The 26,520-nt window shown below is 38.5% G+C and overlaps 1 protein-coding gene across 8 annotated transcripts in view; it reads right to left on the reverse strand.

Moving 5' to 3' along the window:
• Positions 1-1,350: 1,350 nt before the first annotated feature.
• Positions 1,351-26,520, reverse strand: part of NUDT4 (nudix hydrolase 4) — a 32,444-nt gene continuing 7,274 nt past the window's right edge. For 2 of the 8 annotated variants that reach the window (XM_087873998.1, XM_087873999.1), the window contains 5 exons: positions 25,701-25,880; positions 20,655-20,765; positions 19,872-19,916; positions 7,990-8,074; positions 1,351-4,146 (listed from right to left, as the gene is read on the reverse strand). In XM_087873998.1, coding sequence (XP_087730124.1) covers positions 3,944-4,146; positions 7,990-8,074; positions 19,872-19,916; positions 20,655-20,708 — 387 coding nt within the window. In that variant the 5' untranslated portion in view covers positions 20,709-20,765; positions 25,701-25,880 and the 3' untranslated portion in view covers positions 1,351-3,943. Of the gene's footprint in view, positions 4,147-7,989; positions 8,078-19,871; positions 19,917-20,654; positions 20,766-25,700; positions 25,881-26,520 lie in introns of all 8 variants that reach the window. The other 6 variants (XM_034403193.3, XM_087873997.1, XM_034403189.3 and 3 more) reach the window with 3 other exon arrangements.

Here is a 26,520-nt window from a genome sequence, read left to right on the forward strand (position 1 = left end):
TTGATGGTAGTTGTCTAAGCACCCTGTTATTAAGACAGCTGCCTGCAATTACTGCTGGTTCGAATCTCTCCAAGGCTTAAGGTTGACTCAGCCTTCCATCCTTTCTAAGGTAGCTGAAATGAGGACCCAGTTTGTGGGGGCAATAAGCTGACTTTGTATAAAATATACAAAAGTATGAAGGCTATTGCTTAACGCATTGTAAGCCGCCCTGAGTCTCCGGAGAAGGGCGGCATATAAATCAAATTAAAAATAAAAATAAAAAATCATCACAATAGCTAAGTTCTCAAATAATTTGGCTTCTCTCTTTTCCTTACAAGCCCAGAGGTTGAGGGAAACATTCCTGATCATTGACCAGAGCAAATTAAGTCTGTTGCTGAGGTTGTGCCCAATCCAGTTGTCATTATAGAGATTGTTGCATGGTATTTGCTGTCGCTTGAATCTAGTGTCCTGTTCCCTTTTGCATAGCGATTTTGACTTTTATACTTCCTCCTGCCATTTTGTGGTGGGGTTAAGAAGAGAGACAAGACTGTGGATGATGAAAGTCCACAATGAGAGAAATCAGCAACATGAGGTAGATCTGAATGGGTCTCCCCCTTTGTACTGATATGAGGGCAACATGTTTTTTTAGGCTCCTATGCCCTTTTGTCCTAGTGCAGATTGTCAAATGCTTCTTTTGAACCAAATTCCAAACATTGCCTCATTGTCCCTGTAGATTATTAATCAGTATAGCTCTCCAGATCAATCTTCCTCTATATTTGATCAAATTCCAAGTGCTGTAGACAGAGCCTTGGACATTCTGTAAGCAATACAGAATATTAATGTGCTTTGGTACATTACTAGAAGCATAGGTGTTTTTTTTTTGCTAAAATAGCAATAACAGTGTTTTGGTATCTGGTCTCGTACATTTCCAACTCTGAACAAGAAAATGGCAGAGATGGACACATTTTAAAGCAAGTGCAAACAACAGGGCATCATTCTAAAGGACAGAAAGCGAAAAATGTTTTCAGCGTATTACACAAAGATTATTATACTCCTAAGGGCACTTGGTGAGATGAAGTGCAGCTCATGAAAACTTATTCCTTTTAATATAACATGCCAATCACTGAAAAAGTGGTTACCAGGCACCTGATACTTTGTATACATACACCAAATTGGCTCTTCCCCTACAAAGTTGATGAGAAGCACTTCCGGTAGATGAGAATTTGATTAGAACTTAGTATGAATACATAGAGCCAGCCAGCTTGATTGAATCTGCTTCTGTTGTGGCAGTATATTTGTGGGTTCTAGACCTGGTGAAGCACTGCTTAATCATGATGCTAAACTTTGTAAAAAGGAACAGCAGTCTTCAGGAAGTGTTTATTTTTTATTTGAGGTTTCTTTCAGATATAAAAAGTCAAAATTCTTACATCAGTCTTTAAAAGAAAGCCATGCTCAGCTCAAAACGTTTACAACTTGAATTGTGTTTTGTCTTTGTGTATGTACACTTTCAGGAGCACATTGAACAATTGTTTCAAACATTTTAATAGCTTTGGTAGCTTGCAGTAAACATGAGATTTTAATTATTTCTTGTTGCCTCTTACACTGCTTATAAGGTATGTTCCCAACTACTTATTCTCTATAACAAACTTTTGTACATGAAGATCCAAATCAATTTCCATTCCTCTGAGAGACCAAATGCATGTCACTGAAGAGCAAGTTTTGATCTACATCTTAATTCTACAAGAATATTTCAATACTTTGACAATTTACAGAAAACCATGCTCTTTTTATTAGTTATAAAAGATTTTATCTTGCAAGAGGTCTTTCCTATTATATCTGACACAACTATTGCCCTGCCTATACTTGCAAATTAGTAGAGTACAGCTAAGGGTTTCTTTGGATTCAGTTTAGAAGAGGTGCTTTGGAGCACAAGCTGAACACTTGTCTGGCAGCCATATATTTTTCTTAAACCAATTTCAAAGCACTGCACAGCCTGCAAATTATAGAATTAAAGAATGTTTAACTTTATTCAATGAACTTGTAAATTCAAGAAATTGAACGATGGATATTTCTTATCCTGTGTATCATGTTGCAAGAGAGATATCAGAAATCTGAGGAGGATGTAATTTTAAATTGCATAGGCTAAAGAGATCTGTACATCAGTGTAACTATGTGGCACGGCAGCCTGAAGTATTTATAAGCACTCACCTTTGATTTAGTTAGCGTAAACTGTACATTTTTACATAGTATATAATGATGAAAAGCAAAATAACCATGCATTAGTAATCTGCGATTTCTATTAGCTTAGATTATATTCCAAAAATGTTGAGATGAAGCTGTTAAGAACTACAGACTTGGCTTACTGTTCTGTTCATCACTATGATAATGTGAGACATTTTCTCACTTTTACAACTATATGGTCAATAAACTATTGAATAATAAATAGAAACATGGGCCTGAACAGCCAATTTAGGATTGTACATTACTTATAATCACTTTCCCATTCCAGTTAATACAAGGTTTCTGTATTAAGTCTGTGTTCTCATTTTGACTTTACATAGGGCTCTTTGAAACTGATTGCGCCCTATGATTCCCACCATCATCTAAGCTACTAAAATTTCAATGTTCTTACCTATGGTAGAACTTCATATCAATCCTCTATTACTACTATTACGTTCTTCTTAAATGAAAGCTCACAACTGTTCTTATATTTTACAGATGTTCCTTATTTAGATTCATACATATGGCACATTATCATTTCCATTTTTCTAGAGGAAAAATTATGACACTTTAAAAAAATTGCCAACAGTAAGTGGTTATTTCATAGCAGCATTACATAGTGTATAGTCCCCACCTGTTTTTAGGCATAACTGTTGTCCCTTTAACAGCTGTGTAATAAAAAACCAGAATAATCTGAAGGTATATTAAAGAAATTGAGCTATTGAAATTCCTGCTTGTTATGTCACTATTAAGACATGAAAGTCATAGGTGGCAACCCAAATGGCTGAACAATTGTATTTACATTACATTTACTTTCCACTTTACACTTTACATCTGTTGAATTATTTACAGTGAATGTATGTTACATAGAAAGAATGAGAAGAGAGAAATTTTTACAACAGAAGTGGTTGTTTACCTCAACCAAAACTGTCTTTACAGAAAAATGGAAATTTAGTGATGTTTTTTTTTAAAAAAATGTGAAATTACAACTTGTTACTGTTTAGAGAAAAAACATGCATGTTTTAGTGGCAGATATGAAAACATTTTAATGTTCTGATATGACCTTGCCCCCCTTTAGCCCCCCAAACAGTTATCTTCCAAATAATATGATTCACATAATCTATAAAACGACTGAAAAAAGTTGGAATGGTCTCCAGTAATTAATTAAACCTGCTGGAACTGCAAAGAAAGTGAATACTAACTTTGGCAATAAGTAGCAAAAGTGAAAAAAATTTGGCATTTTGTGATATCTGCCTATTCGGCCAAAATCTTTAACAAGAGCAATATGAAGAAACGATAAAAGTTAAAAAAAAACATCAATATGCTCTGATTTTTCTATGGAACATTTTAAAGGAGGAAGCTTAACACTGAAGGCACTTTGTTGGTTTCATTGCCTTAACTCCTCCAACTAATTTAATTTTGACTTTGGGAAACAACAATGAATGGGATAAAGCAATATAATTATTTGAGAAAGTTTAAGAAACTGAATTAAGTCAAATGTCAAGTTTCAAATTCACTTTTTAAATTAGGTACTATATTTAAAAATGAAAAAGGACCATTTAAGGCATCTTTAAAAATCCCTGTATGGCTTTGATTTGCCAAAATACATTGCTAAAAAGAGAAAAAAGTAAGACTGAACGCAAAGTATTCACGGACTCAAGATTTTGATTACAATACACACAGCACAGGATCACTAATACATTTCCACTTGTGATGGAAGAACATGAAAAAAGTAACTTAAAATTTATCTTATAGTAGATGGTAGCCCAGAGGTTTGTGCTGAAGTAACATAGATAGAACTATTATCAGGGTGGGAAGAAACTACAGGATTTCCATTGGTAGAGGGACACCCAAGTTTCAATTTTTCCAAATACTCTGCATGTACAGGCTTGTGACACTGAAGGACCTTGATTGCATCTTCAACTTTAAACCATTCTCTCTTCCTTCCTGTGAAGAAAGAGAGATAATATTTTAAGGTTCAGCTTGTTTGAAACTCCACTAATACTATATAACTTCAGTCATTTAAGTGAGATGGCTGGTACAGAAATTCATTAAGTAAACAAGCTTCTGAAAGTTCCTTTATTTCATTATTTAACAATGTTGCATATAAAAATGACTTTAAACATTCCAGAAATTTCAGATCTATTCTTAAAATACAGGCAACACCAAGGTAACATAGTCTAATACAGGTAATCCTCGTCTTGCAACTGTTTATTTAGTGACCAAAGTTATGACATCAAAAAACGTTTTGACTGTTTTTCATACTTAAAGATCGTTGCACCTCCCCATAGTCACATGATCAAAATTCATACGCTTGGCAACTGACTCTTATTTATGACCAATGCAGTGTCCCAGGGTTATGTGATTACCTTTTGCGATTCCTAATAAGCAAAGTTAATGGGGAAGTCAGATTCACTTGACAACTGTGTTACTAACTTAAGAACTGCAATGATTCACTTAACTTTGCGAAGATCGTAAAATGGGGCAAAATTCACTTAAATGTCTTACGTAGCAACAGAAATTTTGGGCTCAATTGTAGTTGTAAGTTGAGGACTACCTGTATTCCACAGAACGTGATGGCCAAAAAGAAGAAGCTTCAAAAAGTTATCAAACTTGCTTGTGAGATAGCTAGCCCTTTCCATATTCCGTAACAGGTATATTCTGTATGATTCAGGCTTCAAGATCCATAGCCATTGATCAGCCAATCCTATTTAGTCTCTTTTAAAACTTGATGATACTCATGAAATGACTGAATTCTATATTTTAATAGTATGTTTATAATTAATTTTCCTGCATTTAGGTTTAACAGATAATTAGTTCTGATATTGAGGGAAAATGTTTATTCTTTAATGATTTTTTTTATTTGTCTTGTCCTTTTATTCCCAAGTGATGTTCTGAATGGCTAATGTATTTTAATAAATTACCTAAGACAACAGTGAAAAGCAGAGCTGTTTGCCGAATGACTGGCAAACAGTACAGGTAGTCCTCAAGTTACAACATAACGGAGCCTGCCAATTTGGGTCAGAGCTTTGGCCAATGTTAAATGAAGTGCCTCAATTAACAACCAGCTATCCCTCTCTTTCGAGTGCCTTTGTCAAGTGTTAAAACAAATGCACAGATCTGTAAGTGGAGTTCAGGGGTGGGGGAGATCCTGGGAGGCCTAGTAAAGTACAGGCCCACCTGCCTCAGGCCTTCCAAGGCCTCCCCCATCCTGAGATACTCCATGCTCCTCTTCCCAAGCCTTGGGTGCCTTATATGCTGGCCTACTGCATAGTTGTTTTACCAAGGAGAAATGATGGGAAACAATGCTGGATACACTTGCCTTTCCTAATTCTGCCCCTGCCCTTCCTCCTGTCAAGGTGCTCTGCCTTTCTGGGGCAAAAAAAAGAACCAGCTCCCTAGCCTTTTGCAGCTTTCTACCCCATCAGCTGGCCACTGAAAAATTCATCTCCAAAAGTGTAGCTGATTACAGGTTTGTGCAACAAAATAGAGGATGTTGAGCCTTTGCAAGCTTTAGTCGATTGCCTGCCTATAAGAGACAGTATACAGTCTAGCCTTTAAGTCCTAGCTAGGTTCCACAGGTGAACAGCTAAAGCTCGCAAATACTGCATCCTCCATTTTGTTGCACAAGTCTCTAATTGGCTAAACTTTTTCAGTTCAAGGGAAAAAGTTGCAGATAGATTTTTTCTTGCTTGCTTCTGTTCCTCTACTCTTCACCCTTGAGTCAAGATAAGGTTTTTAAAAGGGATGGGAGATTGGAGAGCAGAGGCAGGGAGATCAACAAGTGCTCCCTCCCAGCTTTTTTTTTTTTTTTTAAATTGAAGAACTGTGGCTTTCTGGGGGAGGGAGGGAGTTAAACCAAGGGAAAGGTTTAACTTTCCCTTGAAGTTCATCCAGAAGCTGCAGCTTGTGGGCACACAGAAATTGGCTTCCTAAAACCTTGCAAAAGATGTTCAGACTCCTACTGGCCAGCTGATGGGGCAGAAAGCTCTGAAAGCAACTGCTATTTCTACAAGGAATTGTTGAGGTGCTGAAAATGGCAGCTGCTTCCACAAGAGAGGCAGGGGAGCACTACAGCATCCCTATGATCTGTTATAAGGGCAAATAATGTGGGAGCACCGAAGCCCTTAACTTTGAAACAAGGTTGTAAGTAGTTTTGGGTGTCGGTCATAACTTTGAATGGTCATAAGTGGCTTGTCTTTCTCGAGGATACCTATGGTATTTGCTAAATCCTAACCATATGGCCAGATTCTGGTAAGAAACTCCTAGAAGAAATATATATATATTACTTATACTTTTACACACACACACACACACACACACACACACACACACACACCTGTTAAATGTATCATCAACAATAAAAAAAGAGAAAGCATGGAAAAATGATATAATCTACAAAACTCTAAGAAAACTTGATCAGTTTGTTTCCAAGTCTTTTTCTTTGACCTTCTGTCAAAACACATACATACTTTTCTCATTAAGTTTTTCTAAACCTCTTTCAATGTCGCGCGCTCAAGACTTTCTTATTTCATCAAGTTGGCCTGGCCTAAATCTTCTCCCCTTTTAAATGTAAATTTTAAATTTGTTTTTAAATTATTGGGTGTTTTAAATTTGTCTCAGCCAAATTATTTAATTTGTTTTTATTCTATTTTAAATTTTTGTATTTATGTGTTTTATTCTGTGGCTGTTCACCACCCTGAGTCCTTTGGGAGTAGGGCGGTATAGAAATCCAATAAAATAAAATAAAATAAATAAATAAATAAATGTTCTACTTTTTCCTGAAGATTCTAGTGAATTTTTGTGCTCATATTTTGCAAGTCAGCACACTTATCTATGTGAGATCCATTCACTACATTTGGAGAAATCCTTCAGAGTACTACATAATGCCCCTTTTAAACAATTTAGTACCATCAGGAAATTTGGTCAATTTATTGTTTGCCTATAAACTTAGATAACTTGTAAACAAGTTTTACAAAAAAGTAAGTAACTTTTTCACACTATTTTGCTATACCAGGGATCAGCAACCTGTGGCTCTGGAGCCGCATGTGGCTCTTTCACCCCTCTGCTGCAGCTCCGTCACTCAAAATATGTGTCACAACCGCTAATGTGCAGCACCTGCTGGCATGCGATTTATTGAACTTTTGAACCCCCAGTAGGCCAACAATGGATAAATCCAAGAAAAGAAAAGTTTCAGAAGAAAACAGAATGTTTAATTCAACTACATATGCTAGTTTTATGGCCGCTTAAGAAATAGTCAGGCATGGGAAGGGTTTTGTGGCTCCCGGTGTTTTCTTTTCTGTGGGAAACAGGTCCAAATGGCTCTTTCAGTGTTTAAGGTTGCAGACCCCTGTGCTATACTTTTAAAATAATTTTTATTTAAGTATTTGTATTTTAAAATTTAAAATTTTAATATATTTAAGAAAAGCTTATAAATGTGAGAAATAAGGTTATTGCTTGCAAGCTGGCAAAATCTTCATCTCTATATGAAATGTTTATGTATATCTTAGCATCTTACTGAATAAGGATCTTTAACATTTGGAGTTATAAACAGACATACTATGAAAAACTAACCATTTGGACTGTGTATGATTTAGGTTGCTTATTTGCTCCCTTGTCAGTAACACACTTGTACACTAGACACACACACACACTATGCTTATAACTTAAATGACATAGTATCGTAACTTGAATGAACATTTCCTAAAAATAACATTCCTAAATGTAACATTTTAAAAACACTCATTTTGTTTTAAAAAGTTAGCATATATAAGATAGAAAAAGTCTTGCCTATATTTACTGAATCTTCCCAGTCTTCCAGGATTTCAGTCACTGTGAGAACATAAACATAAGTCCTATGCTTCCGGTCTTGATTCTGCTTTAGTATGAAAAAAGATAACAGAAATATGTTTAATTTACATTTGCAACATCAGAGATATATTAACATTACTTACATCATATTTCTCCACGGTAAAACAATACTCAAGGTGACTGACATTCATGAATTAGCATAATTCCAAAAAAGCAACATTATTCTGAATTTGTATCAGGATAGCTACAATATGGAGCTTTTAGCTGGTAGGATGCAAATTTTGATATGATTAGGAATCGAAGCTTTCATAGAACAGTATGAGCATGCTTGGAGTACAACTGAATTGGAGCTGAACTTGTATATTACCAAAATGTGTCAAAACTATGTGATGTTTTTAATTATAATAATGGGCGCTACATGTTGCACCAGTATGATTAAAGACAGGCCTAATCTATATGTACTACAGCATTTATGGGCCCCTTTGATGAAGGCTATAGAAGACTGTGACTGCAAGCATGAGAAATGTTAAACAGCATGAATTAACAAATGAAAAAAAATAGGTAGGTTGAATGTTTATGAGACTACAAGAAATGGGAAGAATAAGCCTGAAAGATACTGACCCATCTGTATAGAACAGAGTTGATGAGTCATGTTGGAAAGTGATGGCATAGCTGTCCTGAATGAGAGGGTTGTTATGAGATATTATATAGATTATCTGGTGTATATACAAAAACAGAAATCCACAGGTTGGTGATAATTACAAGTTAAGGCCCAGTGGGCAGTCATAATAGAAGAACAATTATTAGTTCTGTGTATCATTCTGAGGAAATTATATAATGTTCTGAGTTAATATAATAGGGTGGCGGGCAGTTTAATTAGATGATTTAAGTGAGTGGATAAGAAGACAAAAGTAAATAGGCCATTTAGAGGCCCTACAATGAAAGAGAATGAAGATTTTTGGGGTAAATGTTTGCTCAGGGAAAAGTCTGAACGCGATACAGACTTATTTGGAGAAAAAAATAGATATGGAAAGAAATGAAAAAAAGCTAAAGTGAAAGAATGACTATTGAAAGAGAAAATTTGTGTCCTGTATAGAGAAAACAAATTGATAAAAATAAGAGGGATGAAATGTTAAAAGGAACTGATAAATATTGAAATGAATTTTATATACAGTAGTGGCCAAAATTGTGGAAACCTTTTGGGAAAAGTATTTTTGAGGTTTGATGGCTAATAATAGGAGCCTTGGTAGTACAGTGGTTTAAAGCACCCTGTTATTAACACAGCTGCCTGCAATTACTGCAGGTTCGAATCTTACCAGTCTCAAGGTTGACTCAGCCTTCCATCCTTTCTAAGGTAGGTGAAATGAGGACCCAGTTTGTGGGGGCAATAAGCTGACTTTGCATAAATATACAAAAGTATGAAGGCTATTGCTTAACGCATTGTAAGCCGCCCTGAGTCTCCGGAGAAGGGCGGCATATAAATCAAATTAAAAAAAAAAAAAAAATAACACCACTTTTTTTTTGAGTAATACGATAAAATTATATATGAATGGAACGATAATTTAATCAAGAATGTAATGTAATCTTTTATGAAGGATTATAGAATCCTTCAGTTATAAAGAAGAAAAGTGAAACACGTAGAAAAAATGAGATAAACAAATATGATCGCCATAGAAAAAACGAGATATACAAAAATTATCACGTCAGTTAATACTTAGTCGGGTAACTTTAGCATGAATTACGGCCTTACAACCTCTTCCCATGGAGTGAACCAAGTCTTTTAGTTCAGCAGCTGTTATAATGTGAAACCAAGATTGAATGATTGCTTCTATTAAATGGGGTTTATTGCTGGGTAGCTTCTGACAAGTTTCTTTAGGCTCCATAGATTTTCAATTGGGTTAAGGTCTGGGCTATTCCCAGGCTACTCCAGCAGTGGAATATGATTATCTTGAAAGCACTTTTTGCATACAGCAGCAACATGACATGGAGATGAATCCTGTTGAAATATAAATGCTTCATTGTCTTGGAAAAGATCATGTGCGGAAGGCTTCAGTTGGCTCAAGTATTTCATTCATGTATTTTTGTCCATTTATATTCCCATTAATCACACAAATTCTGCCCACACCTTTTGATATCATACAGTCCCAGATCATAACACTGACTGGGTGTTTCACGGTACATGTTATGCAGTCAGGATGCAAATCTTCTCCGATTCTTCTCCTTACGTATTTTATGCCATCACTACCAAACAGGGAGATCTTGGTCTCATCACTCCAAATAACACTGCCCATTGTTTCTCTGTCCAGGTAACATGGGTTTTAGCCGAGTTTAGTCTTTTCAAGCTTTGTTTGAGAGATAAAAGTGGCTTTTTTCATTGAGTTCTAAATTTTAGGCCAAATTCCTGCAGTCTGCACCGAACAGTCCTTGCACTCAACTTCACACTGAATTGCACCTTTTCATCTTGTATACACCCAGATGATTTTCTTCTGTCACGTAGACACAGTCTCTTAATTCTTCTATCATCACTGCTGTTGTGTACCTTTTCCTGTCTTTACCAGTGTGGTTTTGTAGTGACTGAATCTCCTTATACCTCTTCAAAAACTTAGAAATACCACCTTTGGTTAAGTTTCCAACAATTTTTCTTCTAATTTCTTTATCACTGTAGCCTTGTTCACCTAATACTACTATTTTACATTGCTTTCTGGGCGACCACTCAACTCTTTGCACCATCACTTTAATTTTATTACGTTTTACAAGCTCACTAAATGAAAAAATACAAAAAAACCCAATAGTGGGTTAGACACACTAACAAATGTCCTCCTCTCAGCTTCAATACATGACATCAATAACTGAATCCTAGTGTGATCTGATTGGCTCATTGCCAAAACAAGATGATACCTGATTGGCTCTCTAAACACTCATGCTCACTGGGTACAATCAGATGAGGAAAGCTACCTGATATTTACCTAAGCAAGTTGTGCTTCCTTTTTCTGGTTTATTTGGCTGAAACTTTTCATAGAATACAGATAATTAAACAACCTTTGTTGCATTACATTACTGATTAAATTATCTTTCCATTGATATATAATTATATGGTACTACTCCCAAAAAAGTGGCGTTATTAGCCATCAAACCTCAAAAATCCACTTTTCCGAAAAGGTTTCCACAATTTTGGCCACAACTGTATATAGGAAATGGTAGTGAAAATGGAATGGAAATAAATGCTATAAATGTTAATGTTCAGAAAATGATTATGAAAAATATGACAAAATGTGAGAATGTCTAAATATTGTAAGGTTGCAAATATAGTGTAATATAAAAAATTAAAATATGTATGCTTTTTGCTTATAGAATAGCTATGTTACTTGTTTATTAGGTTGTGAAAAATACATCTATGCCTGATAGTTGTATAATGAGAAAGAATGGCATTCTTCCAAAAAGAAAAGTAACAAATCTGTATCCAGAACCTACAGTAAAATTAGTTTGTCAAGTGTGCCTCACAGAATTCTGGCTGAAAGGGTAAAAGAGAAAAGAATAAACAAAATTGGACCAGAGTACTGAAACTTTATATTGGGTGTATGATGTACATTCATATATTTGTTCTTGAAAAGGTAACAAGAACTGTACGAACATGAGGATATAATAAAATAAATAGGCATAGCAGGGAGTAAAACATGGATGTGTGATGAGAACTTGACACTTTAATAAATCAATAACAATGTTTGTGATGTTAGAAGTATAAAGCATTTAACATAAATGCTGGTAGAAAGGTAATTGTTATGGTATTTGATAGAAGGAATGAATATTTGTCAAAAGAAGTAGAAGGGGCGTTGGTCCTACCTGACACGCACCTTCTCGTTGGGTGGAGACAGCAGCCAGAAATGGGTTCAGCTCATGCAATCAGATGAAGGACTGAGCCTGTCAAAGCTAAATCCCGCCCCCGTTGCTAGGGGCTCCCAGCTTTGTGAAGGATGAAGACAGGCTAGACGTGTGGAATAAAAAACAGGAGAATAAACACATTAATGTCCAGACTGACAGGGTGGGACTGGCTGCTGTCTCCACCCAACGAGAAGGTGCGTGTCAGGTAGGACCAATGCCCCTTCTCCATTGTGGGGTGGAGACAGCAGCCAGAAGTGGGACATACCCAAGATCAGTGTCCCAAGTCTAGGGAGGGTACAGTCTGGGCAAGCAACTCCCCGTCCCCTCGAACTCCTTGGAGAACTCTCCGCCCGAAGGCAGCCTCTGCAGAAGCAAATTTGTCTATCTTATAATGATGAATAAAGGGGGAAGGAGAGGTCCAGGTAGCCGCTCTGCAGATTTCGAGTAGCGAAGCCTGCGTGGACCAGGCCGCTGAGGTTGAAGCACTTCTCGTCGAGTGTGCCGTTACCCTGGCAGGAGACGGTAAGGAACGAAGTTCGTACGCTGTAGCAATCGTGCACCGGATCCAACGGCCAATCCTCGACGACGACACCTTGGCACCTAGCGAAGCAGGGAGAAATAATGACTCAGACCGACGAATGTCCGCAGTCCTTGTCAAGTAGATCCGAAGAGCCCTCCGGACATCCAGCATGTGCCATCGACGTTCTAATGGATGAGACGGATGAGGGCAGAAGTCTGGGAGAACCAGTTCCTGTAAACGGTGAAAAGGAGAGTTAATCTTAGGCACAAATGTGGGGTCGAGTCGAAGGACAACCCGGTCAACATGAAAGACACACAAATCGTCCCTCATAGAAAGTGCAGCGATCTCCGAAATACACCGAGCAGACGTTATAGCCACCAAGAAAGCTACTTTGTATGACAAAAGACGTAGACTGACTGTCCGTAACGGTTCATATGGTGGCTCAGTAAGAGAGTTCAACACAAGGGAAAGGTCCCAAGTGGGATATCTATGAAAAACCGGGGGAGACAAGTTGGTGGCCCCCCGTAGGAAACGTCGTATAAGCGGTTGGTGAGACAAAGGCTGGAGAGAGTTGGAAGTCAAAACAGACGAAATCGCTGCCACCTGCCTCCTTAAGGTGTTGGGCGAGAGCCCCTTGTCCAAGCCCGCCTGAAGAAATCTCAGGACTTGTATCACTGAAGCCTCCAGCGATGAGATGTCCTGGGAGGAGCACCAAGTACAAAATGCCCGCCACGTTGATGAATAGATTCGATTCGTGGAGGGATGGCGAGAAGTCTGGATAGTTCAGATTATTGAAGGAGGGACGTTGTCTCGTTGAAGATCGCACCGCTCAATCTCCAAGCGGTTAGTCTCAGCCACAGTGGGTCCGGATGCAGAATCTGTCCTTGACTGAGGCAATCGGAGGGGCACGGAAGTGTCCAAGGAGGAGCCACTGATAAGTGCATGAGGTCGGCGAACCATGACCTCCGTGGCCAATGAGGGGCGATGAGAATGATCTCCGCCCGTTCCAGAACAATCTTTCGGAGGACCCTCGGAAGGAGGGGAATCGGCGGGAACGCGAAAAGCAGACCTGGAGGCCACAGGGAGCGCAGAGCATCCACTGCCTCCGCCTGAGGTGTCCGGAAATGGGAGAAAAATCTGGGGAGCTGTGTATTCTGAGGTGAAGCGAATAGGTCCACAATAGGATTGCCAAAGTGACTCGTCAACTTCTGAAAGATACAGGGATTCAGATGCCACTCGCAATGGTCTATCGACTGGCGACTGAGCCAATCCGCTTGTACGTTCGCCTCCCCCGAAATGTGTTCCGCCTTCAGGGAGATCAAGTGGCGTTCCGACCAAAGACAAAGTCGTCTGGCTTCCAACATCAGCAACCGGGACCTGGTGCCCCCCTGGCGATTTATGTGGGCTTTTGTTGAAACGTTGTCGGTGAGAACCAACACGTGTGTTCTGGCCACCAGATGACGAAAGGCCCGGAGAGCAAGAACGACAGCTCGTAGTTCTAGCCAGTTTATACTGCGGGAGGCTTCGGTGGCCTACCACGTGCCCTGAGCCACCTGTGTTCCGCAGTGAGCGCCCCAGCCAACCATGCTGGCATCGGTGGTGACAACAACCCAGCGACGGTCCAGGAAAAAACAGCCCTTGGCAATGGCCTCGGAGCGCCACCATCAAAGGGACGCCAACACCTCCCTGGGAATGGAGATTCTGGTCGACGAGGTGCCTTCCCCCACCTTCTGCAAAGGCAAAAGAAACCACTGAAGGTCTCTCAGGTGCAGTCTGGCCCAGGGAACAATATCAATGGCCGAAACCATCTTCCCTAACAATTTCGATAGAAGCAAGGGTGAAGCACGTTTTTCCCGACTAACCTGAGCCGCTAGAGTCCTCAGTCCCTCCTGGTGTTCCCCGGATAAATAGACCTTGCCCTCAACAGAATCAATGATCGCCCCCAGGTGTGTAATTCTAGTAGAGGGGACGAGATGGCTTTTTTCCAGGTTAATGGAAAAACCGTGGGCAGCCAGGGTCTGAATGGTGAGACAAAGGTCTGAATAGGCCTGAGGAGTAGAAGTGGACATGATAAGGATGTCATCCAGATAACACTGGAGACGAATTGACCTAAGCCTAAGGGAAGCGGCTAAAGCCGCCAATATCTTGGTGAAACTACAGGGAGCTGAGGAAAGACCAAAGGGCAAAGCCCTATACTGAAAATGATTCCCTGCGTAGTAGAAGCGTAATAATTTTCTATGGGAAGGTCGAATGGGTACATGAAGATATGCTTCAGTTAAATCAATTGAACAGAGGAGGTTGCCACTCCGAACGCCATCTAAGATAGAACGTAAAGATTGCATTTTGAACCTTCTATAGATAACAAAATGGTTCAAACATTTAAGGTCCAGAATAGATCTCCACCCACCTGAAGACTTAGGTACCAAGAAAACCCGAGAGTAGAACCCCTGACCCAATTGATTCTGGGGCACAGGTTGGATGGCCCTGATGGAGAGGAGATGATTTATAGCCGAATCCATAAGGGATCTACGCTCGGGGTTACCCGACTGGTGACAGCGGAGAAAAACAGAAGGAGGGGTGGAGACAAATTCGATGGGCAGTCCAGATCGAATGGAAGCCCAGACCCAGCAATCGGATGTAGTGCGATCCCAAAGAGCAGCAAAGAGACCCAATCTGCCGTCCACAGGAGGATCGGGAGCACTATTAATGACGGCGATGGATGGAACGACCCCCTCCCCCTCGAAAGGGCCGTCTAGTCATAAAGGATCTGCCCCTCCCAGGTCTATCCTGAAACCCCCTCTGCCTGGGAACAAAATTATTCGTACCACGAGAGGATCCCGAACCCCCGTCTGAAGGACGAAATTGGGCGCGAGAGGAATAAGGTGAGTATCTGGACTCCCCCCTACGGTAGGCCGTGGGTAATACTTTTCTCTTGTCCTTGGTTTCTATTAGGAAGGCCTCCAATGGATCCCCAAACAACTTCTCCCCCAGAAAAGGAACGGAGGCCAACCGCCATTTATGCCGGGTGTCAGCTGGCCAATGATGCAGCCAAACCAGGCGGTGGGCTGCCACAGTAGAAGCTAACGATTTGGATGCGAAGCGAGCTGCATTCAACGTCGCATCAGCCAAGAACTGTACTGCCGCCACAATTTTGTTGATGTCTTGTCTGAATTTGTTGTCCTCGGTAGATAGCTTGTCTTGGATCTGACGAAGCCAGAGAAGGGTCGATCGGTTAAAAAAGGAGGCCGTTGTAGCTGATTGAATGGCCCAGGCGGCTGCAAGAGGAGCCCATTGGAGAACTTGGTCGGAGCGACGTTCTTCGGGGCGAAGGTTTTCTTCAGGATTCCCTGGAACTGTAGAATGAGAAAGCAATGCGGCGACAGGGGCATCCACTGTTGGAACCTGAAGCAGGGAGGCCAGTTCGGATGAAACGGAGAAGTTCTTCTTATCTGTGGTGGATGGTACGGGAGCAGTAGCAGGAGAGGACCATTGCCTCCGTATAACGTCCAGAACGAGAGGGGGAGTAGGCACAGCTGTTACAGGTTTAGGTGGTTCTGTAAATAAGGGATTTAGCGTGCCCTCAGACGTAGGCAGAGTTGGTTGAGTGGAAGTCCCAAGTTGAGCCGTATTCACGGCTTTAAACAGGAGAGACTTATATAGAGCCTGCGGAAAAAGGCCCGTAAAGGGAGCTTGATCCGGAGGGAGACCCTCGTCTTCGGACAACCCTGGTTCTTGGAGATCAGCATCACCAAAGGCTGAAGGTCGGCTTACAGAGGACGGAGCAGGAGAGTGAGATTCCGCTGTAGACAACAGCTCATCCTCCTCTTCCTCAGCCGAGGAGACGGAGGAGTATGATGCTACCGACAAAGATGCAGAATGTTTGGATCTGGAAGATCTATGTGCAGCCAAAGACTGTTGCACAGCTGCTGCAATCATCTTTTGAATGTCCTCAGCACGAAGAACAGTCTGTATATGGTCAGTAGCCGGTCCGACTTCCGTAGAAGTACGAACTGGAGCAGAAATTGAGACAGGAGGAGACTGAGCAGGTGGAGCCTGGGATGAAGGAGCAGGTGCCAGAGAGGAAGCCACTGGGCCTGAGCCCCACAAGTCCGCACTATGAATGTCCAAAGGGCAATCTTGAAGTGAGACCTGATCCGATGTAGGAGGAGACTGATGAGGCCTTGCTTCAGGGAGTAGAGAGTGAGGCACTGGTGCTGGTGAATGAAGGCTGCTGGTGTTATTACCCGACTGCTTCAGAACTTTATCCCTGCATCGTTCAGTACGTGATGGGATGGAAGAAGAGCCCTTTTCATGTGAGCAGGCCTTTTTGGACTTGGAAACAGTCAGGTTGTCAGCCTCAGAAAGGGATTTGGTCCCCAAATCTCTATGGATGTCTAGGGACTGTTGTTGTACTGCGGCCTTGCGCCCATGCTTGCTCTTAGCCACTGCCTTAGGCATGTTGGGCAGAAAGAAGGGAGGGCCTCGATTAAAGAGAGCCCTTGGGGAGTACAAAATGGCCGCTCCCGAACTGCCCTCAGCTATGCCTCAATAAAATGGCCGCCAGCCACACAAATACAAATGGTCTCTAAGCAGGACATCTCAGTGTCACAGCGTTAAGGATATAGAGGGCGCAGTAGTGATATAAAAGCCCTGGAGGCAATAAACTTGGCCAAGCCTCTACAGGGACCAGTGGCACGTTCAGAGACTGAGGACCGCAGCAGAAAAACGCCTCACCAGAAACCACAACTTGCGTGGTGAATTAAAATGGCGGATGCGCCCCAGCAGCAACAGGAGCGCGAAGCTCCACAGGAGAGCCCAAAAGCCGACCAAGCGACAGAGGGGTGAAAACACTGCTCTAGCTGGTAAGGGTGAGTGAAATAGGCCAGGGATCTGCTAATTAAAGCCGGTCCGACAATCAGCTGAGGCTGTGAAAGCCGACAAGCGGCAATTCAAACTGCAAGAAATTTTCCCTCAGCAAGGGTGGCTCTCAAAATGGCGGTCCGACCAGCGTTAGGGAGCGTAGCAACTCCACAGCGGTAATGAGGCTAGCTCAGTAGAATCAGGGCAGAAAGATGACAAAGCAAGTGGCGAAATCGCCACCTCCCCCATGGGAGAGCGAGGCTCCACAATCCCCACTTACTGACCAGTGGAAGGATGATCGTCAACAGTCCAGGGGGGAGGAAACAGGCAAAGAGACAAATTTACCTCACTGTTCAAATAAGCAGGAGTCCAGCAAGCAGAAGAATAGTCAGTATCACAGTCCAATTTTTAAAGCCAAAGGAATCCGAATGAATTAAGAAAGGGTAAAAAAACTACGGAGAGAAATTCCACACTGCAGTGCAGTCTGAAGGACTGAGCAAAGCTGGGAGCCCCTAGCAACGGGGGCGGGATTTAGCTTTGACAGGCTCAGTCCTTCATCTGATTGCACGAGCTGAACCCACTTCTGGCTGCTGTCTCCACCCCACAATGGAGAAGTAGCAAAACTGGTGTGTATAACAGGATGTTTTTGTCCACTTTGTTATTGGGAAGTGAAAACTGAGTGTAGCTAAAGAAACATAAAAGTTGAATACTATGGAAATGAAATACTTAAGCAATATGTATAATAACAAGGAAAATATAGGGTCAAAAATCAGAAGATGCAAAATCAAATTTTTTAAAAAAATTTTTTGATTTATATGCCGCCCTTCTCCGGAGACTCAGGGCGGCTTACAATGTGCTCAGCAATAGCCTTCATCCTTTTTGTATATTTATACAAAGTCAGCTTATTGCCCCCACAACTGGGTCCTCAATTTACCTACCTTAGAAAGGATGGAAGGCTGAGTCAACCTTGAGCCTTGGCGAGATTCGAACCTGCAGTACTTGCAAGCAGCTGGTCTTAATAACCAGCTTAATAACAGGGTGCCTTAGACCACTGTACTACCAAGGCTCCAAGGCTCTGAATATAAAAGTGAGACCAGAATTAAAGAAATATGACTTACAACCATAATTGAGCCCAAATTTCTGTTGTTAAGTGAGACATTAATTAAATGAATTTTGCCCCATTTTACCTTTCTTTGCCATAATTGTTAAGCTAATCACTGCAGTTGATAAGTTAGTAACCTGGTAGTTAAGTGCATCTGTCTTCCCCATAGCCAAGCATCTGAATTTTAATCATATGATCATGAGGATACTGCAAAGGTCATACTTTGTGAAATAGTCATGTCACATTTTTCAGTGCCACTGTAAATTTGAATGGTCACTAAAGGGACTATTGTAAGTCAAGGACTATTTGTAGTTTGATCATACAGATGGAATGATTGAGAAGTGAAGGCCAAAGAAATCTATAACCAAGGGTGAAGGAATTGAGAACAACAGGACTGAGAAAGTCATGGTTGTATGGAGTTAATGAGATCTTCAGAAAAGAACTGAGATGTTTAAAGGATAAGAAATAAGTGTATGAAACATTGTAGGGGTATAATAGAAACAAAGATAATTTGTAAAGATAAAAACATCTGGAGAGATGAATGATATAAGTGCAATCTAGATTTAACTATTTCATGTTCTTTTCTTTTACATCCGATCTTCAATTTATTTGGCTTACTATTTCTTTCTCCACTTCTGCCCTTTGCATAATACTGCTTACCCTAATCCTAAAGGTAATAAAGTGATGAGAATGTACATACAGTATGTATAACAAAATATAATCACTAAAACTGATATTAATAGTTAACAATCATTATAGAAACAAGGTAACAAACTAGAAAAAAGCAAAATGTATAAATATTATAAAAGTCTAGAATGAATCTGCAGCAACAGAAATATAAATGCTACAAATATGGTTCTGCTTTATCTACTGGCTTTTATTGAATTTGCCAAAGTGGTCTATGGGATTTAACAGAACATGCTATGTCCAGGAACTGGACAAAAATTAATTATCTCTGTTGTATAAGCTTTTCACAGCGAAGCTCTTCACAAATGCGAAAATCCCTTTCCATGAAGATTTAAAAGCAACTTTATTCTGCTTTGAAAGCTGTCCTCTTTTGTGCATATGTGTCTATACCAGACACGTCCACTGAGACTGCCAGCAAAGCAAAGTAGCCATGGATGCATAGAAGCACGGACAACCTTGAACTGCTGTGCAAGTTTTCTAATAGCTATGTCTACTTCATCCAAACATTTAGATAAGTGCTTCCGTTAAATATCCTCATTGCTTTTCAGTGGAAGTACTAATGATTTCAGCCTGAATGAATTTCAAAAATAACACCACTGAAAACTGGAAAAAGTAATATTCCATAGAATAAATATCTTCTCATTTTTGTATTATAATATTGTTCCATTGCTAAATCTGATTAAGAAATCCAACAACTTACATTATCAATTCTTCACCCGAGTAATTTTAGATATGTTGCCTCCTGCCCCTAAGAAGTACAACTACACATTAATTTTCTAGAATATATTCCCAATTTTTTTAAAAAAGGCTCACCTCAAATATTCCCAACAATCTGCCAAGTTTTCCTTTTACTCCAGCCTGCAAGAAATGAGACAGACTTTTTAGAAGAAAAATATTTATAGACAATCCTTGTATTCCTACAATATAATTTCTAAGAGGGATGTAATTGTGGGGAGGAAACCATCCATTTTGCAGGTCAATTCAATTACAATTTTTCACAGTTTCAGTCACAAATTGACTTCTGTGGACCTTACATCATACTTAAGTTGACAGTAGAGGGGGCATGCATAAGTGCACTAACGTGCCTATTGTCCTTGTCATTGTATTTTCTTGTTCTCATTTTTGTTTGACAAATTCTAATAAAAATAAATAAATTTAGGCACAGAACTTTCCAACAAAGGTTCCTATTTAATTATTTTCATAGGAGTTAAATGCAAAGAAAATGTAACTAATAAGGCAGATGAAAATTTAAGAAATGTAGCACACCTAAATAGCAACCAGTTTTGTTCTTCAAGAAAATACTTGATAAGAATCATATTCTTAAGAATATCATTTTGATTTCTACATCTTGCAAAATCCACTGGCACCATCATAAAAGAATATTATACATTTAGTAGCGGTATAGTATTTTCATTCAGACAAGTCTAGTATGTAACCTATTTTTAGCACACTTATGAGAATGATTCTCTCTAGATTATCATGTTGTGAAGCATGAGTCCTGTCTACCTTATATACCAGAAGGAATGAATTAGTAGTAAAGATTCTAAAAAAAAGAGCCACAAATTATTTCAAATTGGGAACTTTGAATCATTTTACCTCTTCGTAGACTTCTCTGACAGCAGCACCACCTGGTTCTTCTTCAGGTTCCATTCCTCCACCTGGAACAATCCACTGATCTGGGTACCGGCTACTGCTTACTAATAGCACCTATGAATAAAATCACTGTAATTAATATATTTATGTCACCTTTTCATCAAGAGACCAAGTAGCATGTTATTGTATGTAGCATATAATAAATAATACTATCGGAAAATAATAAAGCAAAGTAAGTAATTTAAAGGCCAAGCTAGAGACATGTTTCGATACTTCTTGAAAAAAACCTAGCAAAAGCTAATTATAACTCCTTATATTCCCACTTTAGAAACAATGATGAAGAAATTCCCCACTTGGCAATAAATAGGTCTTGCAACGATAGCCTCCTCAAACAGTAGAGTGTATCTTAATAATGAGATAGGCAGTTCCTTTGGTAGCCAGGTATAATTTTCAACAACTGAAGGCTTTAATGGTTTCAACCAACAATTTGAATTAAGCCTAACATTCTCATTGTCAAATTAGAAGATTTTTATTAGAAGCTATTAGAAAATCAGACAACCTATGAACTTCTGCTGCTTTGAGACTTAAGTGCTAGAATGGAATCTGGATAGTTTTTAATCTCTTGCAGCTCTTCCATTCAGATTTCTGATCCTAAAGCAAGCCCATAAATGTGCCCAAAAAACAAAACAAAATCCCAGAACGTTTGATTATAAATCCAGGTTACTTAATTATACTGCTCAAACAAATAAAGGGAACACAAGCAGAAGACATCCGAGATCTGAATGAATGAAATAGTCTTATTAAATACTTTGTTCGTTACATACAGTAGTTTTGTGTTCCCTTTAGTTGTTTGAGCAGTGTATAAACTACTGTATGTAACGAACAAAGTATTTAATAAGGCTATTTCATTCATTCAGATCTCGGATGTCTTCTGCTTGTGTTCTCTTTATTTTTTGAGCAGTGTAGTTTTTTCCTTGAGTTAGAAATTTGAAGATACATTAGAGTTCAGGTGTCCACAGTAAAAGCAATCATGCTGGAAATTAGCCAAGTTATTGAAAATTACACCAGATTAATTTAGTATGTGATATTTTGAACCAGTTTGCCTACAAATTTACACTCTGATATCATATTTCACACGACCTTGTTAGACTCAGGTCTTCAATCTATGGGCTGGACTTGACTATTTCTTGTGGACTGAATATCATCATGGTCATGAATATTCTTGTCACTGACCACCTAAAAAAATTCTTTGGTTCATTCTGAACCTATGGAACTAGACAGAAAATCAGTACAAATATTCAATTAGGGATATGCTGTGTTTTGTAATAAAGCTTTAAAACATACTTCAGTTTGGCCATAGGTCTGTACAACCTAATGAAGACTTCTTTAAAAATAACCTGTATTTTTTCCCGGCCTAGCATTGGTAGAGCATCTCCCTCTCATACAATTTGAGTTAAGGAATGTCAACAGGGTATGATGAAGTACCTTGGAATAGGAGGAAGTATGCTGTTAACACTCCTTAACTCATATTTATATTTTTATAAGCTTAAGTAGCTACATTGTGTGAGCCAAGAAAAAAGGGTGGCTTCTTTAAAGAGATAATTGACAGGTATAATATGGACACTTATGCCTTTCTTGCTTTTTATACAAAGAAGAGCATACTCCTCTTCACTACTAGATAAGATTTTGATACCGGTCAATCTTAGTCTAACTGTGAGATTATGCAATTATGTAAACTTTGGATGTTTAAAAGTAGCACTTCATGTAAGCACACTGCAATAGGCACAGTATAAGCTTGTATATTTGTTTCCAACTCTAATGCATTAAATATAACTAAACAGATACATTTCTTGGTATTATTTCCACTTAAAAAAATAGGGAACAGTATCATAGTTCCTAAACTATGAATTCAGATTTTTAAAAACTCAAATATAATGTTTTCCAAAACAAAACAAGTCTTATACTCAAGCAAGAGTTAGAATGATATAGCCTAGTATTTGGGGGTTACTTCACTCTATACTGCTTTCCTATATTTGCATTATTCACACGTGGTGGGTTGCTACCAGTTCACCCCAGATTGGGTGAACTGGTAGCGGTGATGGTGGGAGGCTCCGCCCACCCACCCAGACGCTTCTGTGCATGTGCAGAAGCATCACACACGAGCGAACCAGTAGCAAACTAAATTGAAACCCACTACTGATTCACACTACTTTGTCTTATCTGAAAAGCAAAGAAGTGATCAGTTCTTACAGAGAAAAATCTATGGAGCACTATTGACCAGTGTCAGTTGTCCCCTAGCTCCACTTTGTGAACATAAGAAGTAAAACTATTGTTAATATAGCATTCCAGGCTTACATTGTATAGTCTGCAGGGACATCAAAGCTAGTGAATCAAAAGCTGATAGATCTAAAACTACTAAATCCCACTCATCCAATTCCCAAGAACTAAGGGAACCAGATCTGTGTTAATTTCAAATATCAGAGGAAATCCTCCTGAGCAATGGGTTCTCCATCACTGGAGATTTTCAAACCAAGGGCATATGTGTTGAAGATCTCTGCCTTGCTCAGAAAGCTGGATTAGAATGTTCCTTGTAATTCCATGATTCTAATTTTGTATTTTATATGGAATTAAAGCAAGTCACCAACTGCTCCAGCTTCTCTTTAATATTACGGTCATGGGGCTGCTACACAGTGTAGGAAAGCATTAGCAATCCATCCACACAGCTATAAGAAGGGCAGAGGGTAAATTTTCTTCACTGTACTTACAACTATGAGGATGCTTCTATCTTTAGAAAGAAAGCTGGAGTCAGATGATAACAACTTATTAAATCAGGAAAATGTTTCTAAACCTGATGTTTTAAATTTAAAATCTGATGGTGAGTTTTTGTAAGATCAAAGCAGCATAAAATAATATCTAGACAAAAGAACACATAATTTTAAATTAACAGATCTATAAAGAAGCAATATAAACTTCTAAGAATTCAATTATTTACATGTTTACATAGGCTGTCAAGCCACAGAAAATCCATTGTTCCAAATGTACTCTCTTGCCTATGTCAATTTGGCTCTTTCCTAATGTACCAGGACGTATGTCAAAATTCTCTAACCACGTTGATAGAGAATTTTAGGAATTGCCACTTCAACAGTTTCATGATACCAGGCTGTAGAAAATTGGTTTGCACCATTAATAATCTCTTTTCTGCCAGGTAGTAAATTCCTTCTTCTCACGAGTTACTATTCTTACATTATATTCTCTTAACAACACCTTAACACCTTAACCCACCTTAACAACAAATTATATCCATGCAAAATATTTAAACTATTGTTAGATACATCTTGCATAAGACAAATGGGAAATAAAGGTATCAAGTATCAACTAATGTCAATGAATTCAGCCATATACTGTACATGGTTTGTACTGGATTTAAATATATATATATATAAATGTATGATTTATTTTCTGTTCTCAAATTAAACATTTTTACAAATTAAAATTTACTGTAATGTAATTTTACATTACATTACAAATTAAACATTTTTCCTAGTAAAATGAAGTAGCTTTTAGAAAGATAGCTGAGCATGATTTTAGAATAAACTGGTTAATTTGTTCATAGCATAGTTTCTTCATGTTTATAAATTTTAGTGCTTATGAAGGGCACTCATCACATTTAGATACTGTAATCACGGTCAGGTATTTTATAGTTTTTAGACTTCTACTGCCTTATTTCTTCAATTTTAGACACATTATGTCTAAAATTTTAGAGACATAAGTTTTTCTCCCATCCAACATTTTTATAGTTATATCCAAAAACATGTATTTCATTAGATGAAACTTTTTTTTTCCAAATGAAGGAAAACATGTTTTTGTATTCATATGAGTGACCACCAACAATAATGAATCTGATTATTTTTCCGGATGAAATAATCCAGTTTAATGAAAATGTTTCATTCAGCATTTATATTGTTCAGTCTGTGATCAGAGATCCCAATTACTAATACAAGGAAGGATTCATTGTTTGGCTTGCCTGAAGCTTGAAAACACACGTTTGTACTATTATATAAGATTCAAATCCATGAACTATCAAAACATGGCACTTTCAGTAACTGCCCCTAGCTTAATGGAAAAAATGTAAGCAGTGAAAGAAATTATTTGTATTAAAGATTTTTATATAAACTTAATTTGCATTCCTATAGTCAAAATCAGTTTCAAAACAAGCAGCCTTAAAGATCAAAACATTAATTTATCATGAAATTCTTATAAAATAAAAACTTAAATGGACCTTTTAAACCACTGAGGCTTTTTTTGCTCAGTGCAGAAACCCAATTTAAAGCATACACAATAAATGGCTATCCAGCTTCTCTTGAACCTGTCTAATATAGAATTCCCCACTTTCTTTGAGAACTGGTTCTATTTCTGAACTGTTTTATTGTGAAGAAAAAGCATCGATATGGTGCCCTTTTACATACCTTGGATTGTGTACACTTGAATATACTGTTGAAGTTTTCTTTTCTCAAGAAAAAATGTACTCCATTTTCTTAGTCTCTCCTCATAAAATAGTTACCAGATCTTTATTATTCATGTTTTCCTTCCCTGAACTTATTCCAGTTTTTAAAAATCTTTCTTAAAATGAATATTCAGAGCACCAGAGGTAGGCTTTGGCTAATGCAAACGTGTTATAACGATAACTACCTGTAATTTGGAATATAATTATCTTGTTACGCCAAATAGGACAGCAGGTTTTTTGTTTAGAACTATACTTTTAATCAAAATAGTTTGAATGTGTATTCAATAATACAGTGTATTATATGTCTTTCAAAAGATGTTTTGGCTATCTAAGAACTAAATAAAACTGGGTATGTTAAAACTACAAGCAAAAAAGGCGCTTGAATTGATTCCACGTGTATGTAGGATTAATCCTATTTGAATGAATGTCTTGGAACACATTTAAGCAAATTGCTGGTTACTTATAATATTTTGATATAGTCATGTTTAAATGTCTGGTTGGGAACAAAGCACAGTGTGCATATGTAATATTAAAAAGTTACTCACAGTCCCACTGGAGTCAAGTCTAATGAAAACTTTTGTCAAAATTTTACTCCTCAGCAAACTAAAGATTCTTCTAAGAGCGAATAATCACCACAACCCTGGATTCAAGTCACTCATTTGTTGCTCTTCCACAGCAAATTATTTGCACACTATTTTTCAAAGTTTGAGGGAGAAATCACAGCACTGTAAAACACAAAAGAAGCTATGTTCAGTCCACAGTACTGGACATGCCTATCTCTGTGGGAAAGGGAAATGTCTAAGCATTCAATTTTTCTTTTCTCAAACATTTTTCATTTAAAATATTATCTTTTCTCATGACGCTCCCATGTTATAACAGATTAGACACATGAAGCAAATATTACAGATTAGAATCACATGCTATGAATAAACCATAATGTGGTATCTTTGTGCTTTTGTGCAATGCATGAACTTCTATGGGAACATATACTATCTTTAGATTCTGAACATACTTAAACATACTTATTTCAATTAACTCTAGAAATCCAGAACAAAGTTTTAACATTCCACAGAATCTGATAAAAATGGTCCCTTGGCTACTATGAGGACTGTACAGTACAACCTCCAAACATAATATTCTCATTTTATTATTACTGATCATTTAAATCCTTTATAGGATTCATACATATCAAAGTAAAGATGAAAAAAATTAATCTACACATTTGCAGCCTAGACAAAATAACCATAGTCATTCCATGTTTTTAAGCCCACAACTGTTGCAACTATTTCCAGTTCCATGCATCAACTACTAAAGTATTTCATATTTCAACTCAAGCAAGAAAGGCACAGGAAAACAATGTGGCTT

This window comes from Pantherophis guttatus, chromosome 7 (genome assembly GCF_059756535.1).
Source record: "Pantherophis guttatus breed Tessera chromosome 7, ASM5975653v1, whole genome shotgun sequence".
NCBI lineage: Eukaryota > Metazoa > Chordata > Lepidosauria > Squamata > Colubridae > Pantherophis > Pantherophis guttatus.